Consider the following 16,001-nt stretch of genomic DNA (forward strand, 5'->3'; position numbering starts at 1 on the left):
CTATCATAAAACTAAGTTTGAAATCCATAGAAAGCCAAAATTTGAAGACACCCACTTTTGACAGAAGAGCTGCCATCTCTCAACATCTCATCTGTTACCTATATAACCTCATCTATAATCTCATCTGTTATCTATATAACCTATAAAACCCCATATGACTTTCTCTGTGCCGTCATCCCTGAGTTTGTAATCCGTAAATTTCATCACCCCAGGCGCCGTCTTTGTCTCAGTGAAGCAGAACCGCTCAGGCATCATTCTCAGCTATGTCGTGCTGCACTGCCCCTCACCCAAGATGGCGCCAGTAGCCTCCTTCTGCCAAATCAGTTGCACTCTAGTTCTCGCTAGTCCCCGTGCTCGGCCCTGTTTTCGCGTATCCCGTCTGCGGCTGTTGCTGCTGCTGTTGTTGCTGCAGCTGCTTCCGGTTCCGGCCCGCTTGTTCGGTGTTTGACACTGGAGGAAGGCTGTAGAGTACGGCGGGGGAAGCTCCGATCGTTGTCCAGGGGATGAGATGACAACGTCAACCCTGCAGGTGAGTTTGCCTTAGTTGGGGAAAGCAATGCTGCACGAATTAAAGTAAAACAATTCAAGAGGCGAGGAGACTCATAGGGTAGGGATGAATTTGGTAAAAGACCCGAATTAGAGTGGATATTAGAGGGTAGAAAGACGGGGAAGAGAAGAGGGAGGGTTTCAAATAATGGCCGATGACGAGTATCTATATGGGCATACCTTTTGACACCAAAGAGGCATAAGTCAGATGTTTGTAGCGTATGGCCCCAACTGAAGTCCTTGGAAGTTAACGTTTTTTTTGGGCGGGGAAGATCTGCAACTCGGGTGACCTCCATTAAAATCTTTGAGATGAATTGGGCTTGTTGAGTTGGAGCTAGACAGAGATTCAAGGAGGAAGTGTATCATATTAATGTATCGTTGTACTATACTGTCTTGTAGTATGTGGCAACCTGCTGAATTAATTCCTTTGGAATTATTTCATGTCACATTTTTGTAGTGTTAGTCAATCCATTACTGATAGTTATTTATGGGGTGTGTTAGATGGACCTGGTTGCCCAGGAATATTCAGGCAACTCACAATGATGCCAGGCATGGTGGTGCAGTCTAGCTAAAATGAATGGCCCATGTACGTGCATATTGTGTGTATTTGATGCTCTTTACCCATCCTAAATCCACAGACTGACAGATCCCTCAGCATATACTCTTGCACCTGCATGGTGAATGGTTGTGTTCTAGTTTTATTTGTAAAGCACAATGGGTCGAGGCTCTGAAATTTTATTTATAAAATATTTACTCTTCCAAAGGACTGGAAGCATCAGATATCTACTTGTCCTGTTAAAACTTCACGTGTACCTTTTGGTGCCCTTCAGCAAGGTGACAAATTACGGCGGAGTTCTCGTTATATCAGAGCCCTGTTAATAATCTCTCTGATTATTCCAGTACTCCTATTATGTTAGGGTTTGGATTCTTATAGTTGTGATTTTGCCACCTTTCCACAGAATACTTTTGGGGTTTGGAAGTAGACAGGCAACAGTAGTTCCAACACTGGAATGCCCTGTGAGTGCGTGCACAGTGCAAACTTACACGTTTAGGAGCATGTATCATTCCTTTTCAATCTTTTCCTACGTTGGGAAATGTTGATAATTTACTTCAGACGAGGGCAGGATCAAACATTTTCCCGAAGTGAAGGAAAAGGGAGGTGTAACAGTGAATTTGCACCAGGTTTTAGCATTAGCACAGGTGTCTTCAACCAGTCGATCATGAGCTACCAGTAGCTCCCAGACACCTTCAGAATAGCTCACAGCCTTGAATTGAGTTAAGGGAAGGATTTGTTTATTTTGCATTATTATTATCAGGCAGCAGATAGCCGAGCCTGCTAAAGAGCAGTGCTCTGTCAGATTTATGACCCAGGCTGAGGCTGGGGCTGGGATATAGAGGAGAACAACTGGAGCACTGAGGCATTTAGCTCTTGAACAAAAGTCCTTGTCAACTCAATATTAGAACTGTGAACAAAATTATTTTTCTGAATACTTTTAAATAGGAGAAAATTCAAATGAAAGGTTACTTTAATGACTGAGTTAACTCATCATTTTAATTTTCTCCCATTTCAAAGTTTTACAAATCACAGGCCTCTTGCTCCTAAACGGCAGTAGACACTGTGCCGTAACTATAACTGAAAATACAACCATTAAGTGCAGGAAAATGTTCCATATAATGAATATTATTTGCAGAATATATTTCTGCATTTTAAATTTCTCCCATTTAAAAACATGATTGTATGTCTGTGTTATACATGTAACTGTGCCATGTATGGTGAAAGGTATGCCCTGCGCTACAACTACATACGATGCAGGCTCTCAGTCATCCATGCAAATAAATTCCATTCATACACGCACATGGTCATCCATCCCCAAAGACCACACTCTCACTAACACACATGGCAGCCCTGTCATAGTGCCCTAAGTCAAAGTATTTTATTCAGACCATAGTATTTGACTATTTGGACATTATTAAGCTTATAGTCAGGTGAAGCTGGGAGTGGGAGTGTCTGGTAACTATGCACAAGTAGTTTAGCCTTCAGTAGCTCAGAATGATTTCCACTGATCAGAAGTTTCTCTTACAACAGAAAAAGGTAGGAGACCCCGGCATTAGCAAATGTACACATGTATATGTGCACATGTGAAAATGAAACTCGCAAACCTTTGCAAGGAGTACATTTTCTAAGCCTATGTATGTATATTCATCATTTCCTGAAAATCATAAATCTTCAATGCAAGGACATACACATGACGTTAAGAATTGAACCCCCAATTTATTTTCATGTTGCCCATAATAGGTTTATACAAATTCCCCATTGTTTATTTTTTTATTCATTCTTTACTACATGATGCCTTAGAGAAATGGTATTTGAAGCTAAACAATAGTTTATCGTATTTAATAAAACAGATTTGTTGCTTTTCCTTTTTGTGCATTTTATTTTCAAAGCAACCATTAATCTTCCTTTCATGCTTTTACATGTATCTGCATATAGTCAGGCAGCATTTTGGAAACACTATAAGTAGCCTTAAATTCTTAAACGCATACATGTGTTTATACTAAAACCACTGTCAATAATGCAACCTGAACTCACTTCTTACTGCTTTTCCATAGAGCACTAATCATAATATTAAAAACTTTAGCATTAATCTATATACAGGCTTGAATTCAAATGTTTCCTTTAGTGCCTGGCAATGCTGTTTGAAAAATGCACACACAATACATGTAAGCTAACAGCCAAAGGGCTTGTGCTGAAGGGAGTTGGGTCTACTTGCCCAGTGAACAAAATAAACATCGAAACCTGTTGTCCTTGGCCCCAAACAATATGTCCTAGGTGTCGGGTATAGGAATGCTACAGCCCTCAATATACACAACCAGGATTGTTTGTGCAATAGGGAGGTCAAATAATATAACAATAAAGCCTACTTTTGTGTGCACGAGCATGGCATGTTGCACGTTATGCTCACACTCATGCGCACGTGTTTACATTTGTATTGTGTCATGTTGTAAATGAAATAGTCACGAGCGGAACATGCTTATGTAACGCTCGTGCCTATTTCATATGATGCCTTCCTTGAAATGAATGAACTTAGTCTTGCGAAGTAGGTGTTTATTTGAAAGGCGATGGAGAGAATATATATGTGGGAGAAGCAGGGAGTAGGACACAGTTGCTTTTCTTATGGGCTTCCAAGTATGTTGTCATGCAATAAATGCTGTACTTAAGAATGGAGTCTTTACTTAGCCTGTAGTCTTATTCTGTTTGTGTGCCTCAGTGTTACTATTTATTACGTTGATGGTGAGCAGGCACAAATTTCACAGATAAAATACTTCCTTGTTTGCTGTGCAAAGCAGCCATGATTGTATATTCTTGGATATTTCTTTGACTCTGAATCCTCCAATTAGCGTTTGGAGGAAGGAACTTTGGTATTGGTATTTGTACAACCTACCGATTGGAATGGGAAGACATTGGATTTTTAGGGGGTGAGGAGGGGGTTGTCCCATGACTAAAGGCCAAGCGCTAGAGGGAAAAGAAGGGTACTGAATGTCTGGAGTTGTTAAAAGCACTTCAGTGTATAAGGTTTCATCTTCAAAAAGTTACTTTCAGTCCTGGATCTGATTATGTATAAGCCTTCTGTGGATTGGTGAAGAGTACCTATATTAAACAATATTTTAAATTTAGTAGTAGAATTATGTTGGAAGCTGAACATTAGCTAGATGTTGTCTGTGTATGTATAGAACCACAATCACACATGCTGTAATAGAGAGGGGAAAGGCTGCACATGAATGCTAGATTTGCTCCTGTACTTTGTTTATGGTGAAGTCTATAAAAGTTTCCCTACACTCCCAAACACGGGTGAAGATTGAGACGGATATGGCAGTAGTGGCTATTCTTGACCATTTCATCTAAATTCAGTGTTTTCTGCTCCCAACAGAAGAACCTGGATTACAGCAAAGGAAGTTTACACTGTCAAGAAAATTGACTTAGACTAGATGCTCATTCCTCCAAAATTGAACACTCTGAAATTGAGAAAGTATTCATGATTTTCAGCATTGGCAAGAAAACAAAGTATCACTCATATCCCAATTGTAGAGCTATGTCCTGAAACTGGATTATACATATTCTTAGATCTGTGAGGCTTATTAATGTGATTGCTGCGTTTGTGGTGCCTTGATGAAAATCCACTCCTAGGCGTATTGTGTCTGTGCACCTGGAAGATGTGTTAGAATTTACAGCCCACCACAGTGAATTGAAAGCGAAAGAACAAGATCTTGTGGCCAAGTTGGGAGAGGCAATCTCTTAATTTGCAGTATGTCAGAAAAGGCGCAGCCAGTTAATTTTGTAGTGGGTACCTTTGCATCAGACTGGAATACATTGTGCAGAAATTCCAGTTGCTGTCCAAAGTCATCGTCTGTGTGGCTGCAAATAGGGTTGTCTTTACAGTGACAAACCATTGTTTTGCAGCCTATGGTATCCCAAACAGGTGCATTCTGTTTCATATCTGCTGTAAAGTGAAAACCAAACAAAGCAGCTGGTGGCTGTTAACATCAAGGGAGGTTAAGGGTACAGTAGTTGGTTTCACCACATTGTTTCCATGAAAAATATCAGAATCAGTAGGAGCTTCCCGACCAGTTAGTTAGTAAAAGGAACATGTGAGTCCATAATAGATGACTTGTTGAATGAGTTACATGGTGCAGAACAGTTCCCCAACCAGACCTGAGTGTGGAAGACTATCATCTACACCTCCAAAAGAAGTTGCAATTATCTTTACTTTTAGTTTTTATGTAGGTGTGCAGAGACGCAACAGACTGACTTTTAGGAGGGCTTTCTCAGTGTTGAGATAAACGTCCTCTGGGTGGCTTGAAAAACCTCTTCTGTCCTGTCCATGGTTTTTGCTGTGCCCTAAAATTTTGATCCAACAATTTTAATAAGTGAGCACAATAGGAGGAGCTCCATAATGTTATGATGTGTTAGGTGGCCCCACAAAACACACACAGGCAGTGTAAATACTACACTCAAGCTATGAAGTGACTGGCAGTGATGAAAGCTCGTGACTTTTAGCCTTAACCCATCTAGTGAGGCTGAAATCATGGATGTCAGATTATCTGCAACTAGAAAGAAAGCAAGCCACCTGTGTGATTTGTTCATATGAGAACAATTTACCAGGGTAATATAGGTTGGTCGATAAGTCGGTCAATGAAATATAACATAATTTGCCTGTGTATCCTTTACAACCTTTTACAAGTACTGTGCATTTGCAAACCATTAAGAGGATGACATAAGTTGTATTTTGAGACCACACTTAAATGGGATATTCAAACGTGTCCGGATGCAGTGTAGTAGTGTAGTGAAGTTAATAAATGTTTTTTTAATTGTATTTTATCTAGTTTAATTAGTTATCTGACATTAGCCGAAGATGGCTCAAGTAAGGTCATCTTACTAGTGGTTTTGCAGTATTCATTAATCTTTGCTTTTTGATTTGTAGTATGTGTTAAGATTTTATTTTAACTAGTGTGATTGTTGCAACAGCCATACTTTGATTAATGTTGTCAGTTTTTTGTTTAGAATTTCTAATTGATAGGGTGGCTGGTGCCCTGCCTCACTTTGTCATGATATTAAATAATCACTCAATAAAGATACTTGTACTTGACTTCTTATAGGCGGGCCCTGGTAAAAGCCTTTCCACTCCCCACATCTGGTGTCGCTTGCCTATCATGATGAGTTTTACATTTTTTGTGTTTTATGTGTTGTAACCATGTGCAAAGTGACCAATTGGGAAGCTGCTTAAAGCACAAGTTGGTAGTTACCTTACAGGTTGTCTTTTGTCACTGTACTCTGAATCCCTTGCCAGAAAATGGTAAGGGGGTGGGGTGGAGGCGAGGTTGCTGTCTGGCTATGGTTTATAAAGGTTCCATTGCAACAGCAAGCTCTTTTCTCTCCCCCATCCCCTGTTGCTGTATGTAAAATATCAATAAAGGCTTTTTCCTGGGCTCCTGCTTGGTCATTCTAAACTGGTCTGACTTTGGACAACCTGTTCCAAGAGCAAGCAAAAATAAGATTCAGAGAAGGAAGATGTACTTCTCCTTAAATGTGAAAATAACTTGGAAGTTTAACAAAGCAGATCTTCATTGGAATGAGAGCACTCAATTGAGAGCATTGCTTGAGAAACCTCAGAGTAGCTTTGCCACCTACAAGGAGAAGTGCATATTTCTAAACCCTATCTTGATGTTTTTTGGGTACGTATTCACAGCTGGTGTGGTGACAGCTGATCCAAAGAAGGTGCAGGATATTGGTTCAGCTCCACCACTATGGGACAACTCAGAGGGGAGGAACTTATGAAGCACCGTAACATTTTGCTGGAAATTCGTCCCAAACTCTGACCTTCAAGAGACTGTTAATGACGTGAAACACCACAGAGTGGAGTTGGGGGAGATTTGTAAATGAAAGCCTTTAAATCCACAAGCGATTCTATTCTTGTGGACACAACCAGGTCCTACTTTGCACCAGGGCAGCAAACAAGTGGTCATGTACACCTATCCTTGTGATCTATGAGCAGTGCTATTGAAAAAGGGTCAACAAGATTGATTGTTAACAATTCTGCAAGGTAATCCGTGTGTCATAGCAGTGATGCTCCCAAGGAGTGAGGAACATAATTATGATTCTCTGGATGCCAGAATGTACTTCAAAGTTTGCATATACAGATATCTATTTTCTGGTGCTACGTTTCCACTGGTCATCATTGCACCAGTTTAATGTTGTATTCACCCTAGTTGTATTGGGGTCACACATGGTCGAGCACATTGGCCCCAAAACAAGGTGCACCCTTTTCAGACAAAGGAGGATCATTTTTCACTATTTTCCTATAACTCATGTTTATCAGAATGATCATTATAATAACAAACAGTGCACTAGATAATATGTGGATCAGGGTGCATATTAAATATGCCCTGACCATGTTTTAGAACACATCCCTAGCCTGATGGTCCTTTTTCTGTCATGAGTGCACTAACAGCCACCCAGTCGACAAGACTATATTAGTTTGTTAAACCTAAAATATGCAAAGCTGTGTATAGTTTCCCTGCATACCATCATGTTATCATTGAGTTAAGCAGTATGAATTTGATGCTTCAGCATCTTTGCTCAGCAACCAGATTGTTTTTTTCTTTTTCAACGACATTTTTATTGGTTTACAACACTGGATAAGTATTTTTCCACTCGTGTATGTCACAATTATTTGCCGGTAACTGTTTCCACTGAAACCAGTTTGTGTGTTTAACCCCATTCCTCACTTGTATCTTATGTACGTTTTATCACTAATGATGTCTTATGGATTGAGGGGGGGCACTTGTGCTAGGCATTGGTTTTGTTACTAAGATGTGGAAACAATGCCACTTTAAAGACCCGTTTGGAAGCTAATAATACTTTCCAGGTTTTCCTTCTAGAGAGATCTCTACAAAGTGGTCATCTCTTGCAGTCATGATTATAATATGCTCCAGAGAAGTGGGAAGTTTTTTTTCCTCTATCCTGTTAGGTTGAACAGTGCCAGAGGACATGGAGTTTCTAAGCTGAAAACATCAGAGATGGCGATCAAGTACACATCCTTTAGTATTACCTTTCAAACAGTGGTCTCGGCTCTGCACATATTCCCTAATATTAAATGCAGTCATGTTTACATGCTATCAGGCCTGTCTTGCTTGTATTATGGATTATTCTCAAACGAAAACCCTGCCACATATGAACCGTGCATGACTGAAGCTTCGATTGCTGCTATGTCTGCTATACCCTTTTTCTTTGTGTGCGCTTGTCTTGCACTGTTGCATATAATAGTGTGTGTGAGCTTGTGTTAACGCTGAAGTGCTGTACCGATGTTTTTGAAAAGGAAAATATCTGCTGGTGCTCTCTGTGTTGTACTTTAGTGTGTGAGGAAAGCTTGCACTACTGCTGCCTGCAATGCACCTGTTCTGTTGGTGAGAGAATGCTACTGTCTGCGTGGTGCTTTTTTTCAATGTGTTGCTTGCATTTGTGCATCTTTGCTGTAGTGTGTGTGTAATATGTTTGCACTTTGACCACCTTGCTTTTTATGGCTTACTGCTGAAATAAAGTTGAGATAGAGAGAATGTGAATTACTTCAGTGGACGAGTGAAGTTTGCATTAATACTGGGATTTCTGGGCCTGTTATATGTGCAAGATTATGCTTCTGCAGAACTTTTTATAATTGTCCTTTGTGAGTAAGGCCAGCTAGCACATTCATAGCCTGTATGTGTATTGGGCAGACTACAGTGCTAATATTTCCATTAGAAGAATAACAATACTCCTGAGAAGTGCTGATAGCTGCTCACACTCATCAGTAATGTGGATAACCCCTTCTTAGATGTGTGAGATTGAATAGAAACTCGACGGCTAATACATCCCTTCCTCATCTGCTAAGATTATTATCAAGTACCTTAATCTTTTTTCTAGAAGCACTATAACTAAGTAGTAAGTAAACCACATTTTCCTGTTGTACACAACAATGCTTTTTACTTCGAATAAGAGAGACATGTTGGCTACACCAATGCTTATTTTTTTATTTCTTTGTAAGCAGCATACATAGAAGAGTATGGGGCCAAAAATGTGTTCTGAAGGTACCAGTGTTCAAAACATCAAGGCTGAGTTTGAAGGCAAAAGCCACTTTATGTTAAGAAGTTGTCAGGGAACAAATGCCTTGATAGTAAAGTGTGGTGTTCATTTCGTGTAAGTTTCAAAGAGTCATGGAATTGAATCAGACTTATTTTAATCTTTGCAGGGATTTACTTTTACTGTGCCCCTCAGAAAGCAGCCCTTGGCCTAATGCCTTCTTTTGACATATTGTGCGCTGAATATGTTCATTTTTCGATTTGATTTGAATAGCAACATATACAAACTTATACGAACTTTGGTTACAGCAACTCCCCAGAGCCCCTCCATTTTCCCAAGTGTTCCTCCTCTTATGTCTCTAGGCAGGTCTCTTCTTAGGTCAGTAAGCCACTCTGTGAAAAGAATCATGGCTTAAGTGCACCTCAGTTCAGTTTAGTAGGACATGTGCTTAGTTTTGGGGGCGCAAGGGAGCTGGTAAGCAAGAAGGCCACAGGGATGTGAGGCTCCCACAGTCTGGGGCATAAGTCTGTCAAGATCCTGCCCCAGAAGCTTCCAACATGCATCCACCCCTAACTGCGTGGGACTTGGACACTGCAGGATGACATTTTCTCCTGCACACCGATCTACTAGTGATATGGAACTCACATGCCCAAGACAACAGCCCTGATGGGACCCAGGAGGCCCAGGGCTCGTGATGGCAGACTTGATGGAGAGCAGCCCGGTGCTTGATCCGCCAGGCACAGTGAACGACTGCCCCAGGAGCTGCACTGAATTAACCCAACTGAAAGCGGGGTTTTGCCTGGGGGCCTCCCTGTTGAGAGGAGGAACAACTGGAGGTTAGGACCCTGCATAGGTGAGGAGAGCATGTGTTGGTCGGCGAGGAGCAATGTGTGGCCTTTGAGATTTTCAACGTGGCAGAAACCTTGTTGCTGAACGCAGAGCAAATGTAACAAGAACATGATTTAAAGGCATCTTTTTCGCTTTCTGTCTGAGCATAACATCTGTTTTATGTCAACTTGCTAGAAGGGGCGAGTAGGTCCTAAAAATAACTCAACTTAATAAAAAAATGACTCACCATAGCGAGTGGTCTGCACCTTATTTCGAGACACCACAGACAAATAATGGGTGTTTGCAACATTTTATGCTAATCTGTACACCTCGACTAGAAGACAAGAGGTGGACATAGATGCCTATTGAGAAGACGTCGCACTGGGGTGGTTGAGTGATGAGCATAGAGAGTTTTTGGTACCTGATATTGAGGATAATGAGATAAGGGAGGCCATAATGCAGCTGCAATCATGTAAAGCACTGAGGCCGGACGGATTACCAGCGGATGTTTAAAAAACTTAAATCAGCGTTCTCATACCGACGCTGAAGGCAAATTACAATGGAGTAAAACAAGATGGTCTCCTCCTGCCCTCCATGAGGGAAGCCGTGCTTATCACCTTACTCAAACCTAAAAAAACTGGTGGATGCATTTGACTCGTATAGGCCCCTGTCCCACATCAACTGCGATGCCAAAATACTGGTGAAAGAGTTTGCAAATCTCGTTAGTCTCTTGATGACATTCATGGTCAGATTGGATCAATCTGGGTTTATCCCTGGGAGGGTTACTTCCCATAACCTGTGAACACTGTTTGCCTTGCTACAAAGCATTGATCCGGATCTATCTGCAGTTGCAGTCTTTCTTGGTGACCCTAAGACTTTTGAATAGTTGGAGTGGGACTACCTGATGGTTGTGCTCTGGCAGATGGGCTTCTCAAGGGCATTTCTGTTGTGGATTGCCCTCCTTCATTCTAACCCCACTACTCGAGTTAAAGTTAGTGGATTTGTGCTTGCTGCTTTTCAATATCGTTCGGGGCACACAACAGGGGTCCCTCTTATTGCCCCTGTTGTTTGCGCTTGCGATTGAGCCACTAGCTTCTGAGCTTCAACAGCGTCAATGACCATATGCAATCAGAACTCCTACCAGATACCTATTAGTATTGCTTTACGTGGATGATATCACACTCTACCTCCGGGACTCCAGGCACCCCTAAATGCAGTGCTATGCAAATTTGTTCACTTTGGTGGACTGTCAGGCATTCAGATCAGTTGGGAGAAATCTAATATTTCCCCCTTAACCACAGCCCCTCAAAGATTTCAGTCAGACTTCCTGCTGAAGTGGTGCGACTCAAGCCTCATATACTTGGGAATTGAGGTGTCCAGAGGTAGAGAGGAATTGATGCGCACAAACTATGGCACGCCAAAACAAATCTTTTGAAGAGATACTGAAAGGAGAAACAAGGTTTTAGGGTCGGAGGAATCACATTACCGATCTCAGTGGTCTATACGTAATTTTTGACCCAAATGATGTGCAGACATGATTATTGGCTTATTGGAGAACGACTGAAGTCAACTATGAATAACTACGAATAAGAATCAAATTGAAAGAAAATCTCACTGAAAAATAATTCGATTAGGGGGTACTATATATACATATAAAGACTATCAGTCCTGAGGATGACCCATTATCGATTTTGTTTTTATATGTTGGGTCGAAATGTTGACATAATCTGATGTGGATTAATGCTGAGACAAAAGGTGACTTCTAGACACCTGGATTGAAGGAGTCTTTTTGAAGATCACTGATATTTTTAACCACACCTTTGTATTTATTGTATATAACACTTTGGCCCTTTAAATAGCACACTATTCACTTACACTGCGCCATCACTGTAGGAACACCTAAATCTGTTTTTAATTGGTAATCAATGTGAAACTGTTAATTGAATAAAAGATATAAATTACTTAAAAACCTAATTTATGCAAAAAAGTATGTGTGTGTGTGTGTGTGTGTGTATATATATATATATTTTTTTTTTTTAATTACTTGAACTGCAGTAGAAGTCATGGCATACACTTCCCCCTTGGGGGACAATTTTTTCTTTTTTTTCTGCTTTATCTTGGGACCTAAGGCATACTCCGCAGCTCCTCCAGACTCCACCATTGTCTGCACAAATGCAGCGTGGGGTCAACTGACAAAAAGGGCTAGAAAGCCGCTAATGTACTTGCCTACCATTCCACTTCACTATCAAGCTGCCATACCAGCTACATGCGAGACAGAGTGCTGAAATATCCTGACGGGCGAGAGTCAACACTTGTGGGGACCTCTATAGAGACAGCTAGTTTGCTGATCATGACACACTGCTTGCTGCTGAGGCAGACACCGCTTGATGCCTTCCTATGCATCAGGTTGCGGTAGGACATAAAAACTGCCACCCCTGAATTCTCCCAGCCCCCTCCCCCCTCAATACACTACATATACATGCTCAATTTGGAAGGACCTCACCACCTGGTGTCTATCCTACACCATGTGGCACCACAAAAACAGACATATGCGGGGCCGAAAAGCCCGGAAGGGTTGAGACCTAGAATTATTCACCCCTCTCACTGATGCATAGTGGATTTATTGCTGTCAGCAGGCGGGGCGCATTGCTTCGAGTAGCAGACTGTACTTCATCCATTATAAACTCCTTCACAGGATGTATTACACGCCAGTAAGATTACACAAATATAATCTTCGCCTAGATGACAGATGTGCTAAATGCGGGGCAGAAGGGGCAGATTTCCTCCATTTTGCCTGATTATGTCCCCAAATTATGAGTTACTGGAGGAAGAGCGAGATTGCCCCCTCACGCATGGTTACTCAACCAATCACCCTCACGCCATTGGCGGCAATCTTGGGACACACTGGGGACATTGAGGCGGGATTCCTGAAGTATGTTTCACTCAGCCTTCTACTTGCTAAGAGACAAGTTGTGTACAAATGGGGCAGAGGCCAAGCGCTGAAATTTAAAGACAGGTTGCAGGAGTTGGTATATTGTAGGGATCAGCTCACTGTTTATGCTAAACTGCTGCCACCCAGCTCTAGACCCAGGGATATATGGGGGCAACTGGAGGTGTATCTTCTCACCCAGCCTTCCTATGCTGTGACGGATGCCAACTAATCTTCAGATATTGGATGCTTGCCAAAAAGTGGTAGATACAGATGCGCTGCATTAGTCATCTCTGTCCGGAGCGATATTCTCATTTTGAGGCCCATAATTGTCATTGAGGAATGAACACTTATAACACTTAATAACACTGACTGAACACCTGCCATTGACGAAATGGGCCCTCCACTTGATCTGAGCTTCCTAGGCATACCTGCTGATGTAATCTGCTCGCAGGGTGATTCCAGAGTGAGGTTTGGTTTGGCTAGCCAGTACTTGCGATGCACACTATAGTATAATATGATCATTCACAGGAATGTTACTGTTGTTGATTGTTATGCTTGTTTTTTCTGTATGGGATACCTGAATCCTCTCTAGGTTACATTAAGGACGTGTGCTTAGTTCAAAGCAGTCTCATTTTAGACAGACTTACCACATACATGTCTCTGTGTGTTGTCCACTGGCTGGAATCTGGCAAAACGTGTCTCCAATCTCACCAGGTATACAGTAGGATGGGGCAGCAGATGCTGCTGCCTGGAGGCCGTTGGCATCGGTAGGTAGTGAATAAACAGGAGCTCTTGACAGACATCGGACCTGCTTGAAGTTCTCTCTACAATGGACTGAAGGTGGAACACAATGCAGGCAGTGGGTCACAGCGCCATGGCAATGATGGTGACAACCACCACATGTATAGTTTTTGATTCTATTGACATTGTGCACTGCAGGCACATCTCTGGTTTTCATTGGTGATGTCCACCATGGGCACAAGTCCTAATGTAAGTGGCGTGAACAGCTGCAAGGTCAGCTGCTGATCTGTGATTTGTGCTCGGAACGTCACCCCTGGAGTGATTTCACCCACGCTCCTAAGGCTCACAGATTGCTCTCTGCTGGGGTCCTTGGCTTTACATGCCCAAAGTACGAGGATTTGGCTGCTTCTCACACTCCCTGGACATACACACCTCCTGCAGGTTTGGGAGGCTCCATCCTTCTCACACTAGGTAGGTTGGTATCTAGGCAGCTTCAGGTCATGTATGTAGTTCTTCAGCAAGGCAAGACTCCACATTATACCCCCTTACCTTTGGGAAGCTAGCTATCAGGTAGACACCAGCTCTGGTTGCACGGAAGTCATCGGAGTACAATACCAAGCACTAACTTCCTTGTCAAAGAGAACTTGGACCTCAAACATCAAGTGGATTAGAGGCTCCCACTGTTATACAGTTAAACCAGGCAGGAAATGTAGATTCTGTCTGCATTTTCAGAACCGATTTAGGGTGGTTCTTCTTTCCAGTGTCCTCTCCAGGCAACCCTCCTTATACATTCTTTGTGTAGAGTGTTTTTTTCTCATTCTCTAGCCTGGAACATTCACAACTAAGGCACAAAAATGTGTGCGCTATCTGCACCTAACTATCAACATCCACAATGAAGAGTGATCAGGGAAGAGGCACACAGATGGCTTCACCTAAATGGGTGCCTTTCACCTTAACAGCTGAGACTCCCGTCCCACACTTCTCCCTCACCATCTGCCGTATAGCAGTGCAACAGGAAGACTAAGCAGCTCCTCTCAACTAAATGTCTAATTGATTTTCTAAAGGAAACTCCGTCCACACTTTAGTGTCTATGTCCTTTCCCTCCAGCTTTAGTAAAGTCAGCAATCCACTTATAATGTCTCGGAAAATTACTTAATCTCCTTCTTGTGCATAGTAACAGGCCAGAGGCTTTCAAAATGGAACCCGCAGGCCTTCATTACTCTGATTAACCCATGTACACAATACACATACAACAAACACTCATAACACACACTTGGAATGTTAGTGCTAAGATCTGGGTTAGCACATGAAATTGGAACTTAAAATGAGTGGGCCAATAGGCCTCCACTCGAGAGATACCAATAAAAAAGGTTGAGAGTCACAAAGCAAGGTATGCTGACGCCACTACCCTGTATTCTAAATCCATGACCGGGGCCATAGTTCATAATCAAAAAAATGAGAGCATACTTGGTGTAGCACATGAGATTGCAGGGACGGTCAAGCTCCTCACTCATGTCAAAAGAGACAGGCCAAGGCCTCTGTGTGCTCACTAGATATGTGTGGGACTACGATCAAAATCAAAAACGAGGACACCACAAACTAGCTGTTGCGCACTTAGGGCATTGCAGCACGACTCCACATCATACAGGGGACGTTCCTTTTCCAACACCAGTGGTACACAAAGTGCCCCTCTTTTCCTCCAAACTAAATGTTTGTTTAAGTTATACCCTGCACACAGGAAGACATGCATGTATTTTTCTGAAAATAGTTGCTTTTTTTTTTTTTACTCCAAAGTCTTCCTTCATGATACACATGCTTTTTCTTGGCTTATACAGACTAATCCTCTCTTTTTCCTTATTCTCCCTCCCCTCACCATTTACCCCTAACGTCCATCAAGATTCATATCCTTTTTCTTCCTTAGCAGGGAAGGAACTTAGCTTATTTTTTATAGCAATAAAGAAACACTAATAAGCATAAGTATTTTGGGAACGAGGCACAGATACAGTCCACCCGGGCTCCAGCATGGTATCTAAAAAGGGGTAAGTTCACCACTGTAATATTGCAGGTAGATTTGCTCCTCTTGGCTTTATTCATACCACCCTTCTGGTCATGATTTACTTTAAATATGCACTAAATGTCCAAAAAATAGTACACATGGAGATGTCCAACGTGGGCATGCAGGTCATCTTGCACAAAGCATGTGAGCCAGAAGACAGTGGTAAATGCATTTCATGTGATAATGGTTGCACGCAGACACTGCTGGTGCTCATGCAACAAGTTTCACTAGGTAGTCATTCATAGTAACAACACAGACTCAACAGCAAACATGCACAAATGGCGTGC

General features: G+C 42.0%; 1 protein-coding gene across 3 annotated transcripts in view; it reads left to right on the forward strand.

The window, feature by feature from the left end:
* Positions 1-389: 389 nt before the first annotated feature.
* The window catches only part of VPS4A (vacuolar protein sorting 4 homolog A), a 258,219-nt gene continuing 242,607 nt past the window's right edge, over positions 390-16,001 (forward strand). For all 3 annotated transcript variants that reach the window (XM_069216769.1, XM_069216770.1, XM_069216771.1), the window contains exon 1: positions 390-529. In XM_069216769.1, the coding sequence (XP_069072870.1) occupies positions 509-529 (21 nt within the window). In that variant the 5' untranslated portion in view covers positions 390-508. The remainder of the gene's footprint in view (positions 530-16,001) is intronic.

The sequence above is a fragment of the Pleurodeles waltl genome, chromosome 12, assembly GCF_031143425.1.
Source record: "Pleurodeles waltl isolate 20211129_DDA chromosome 12, aPleWal1.hap1.20221129, whole genome shotgun sequence".
Taxonomy (NCBI): Eukaryota; Metazoa; Chordata; class Amphibia; order Caudata; family Salamandridae; genus Pleurodeles; species Pleurodeles waltl.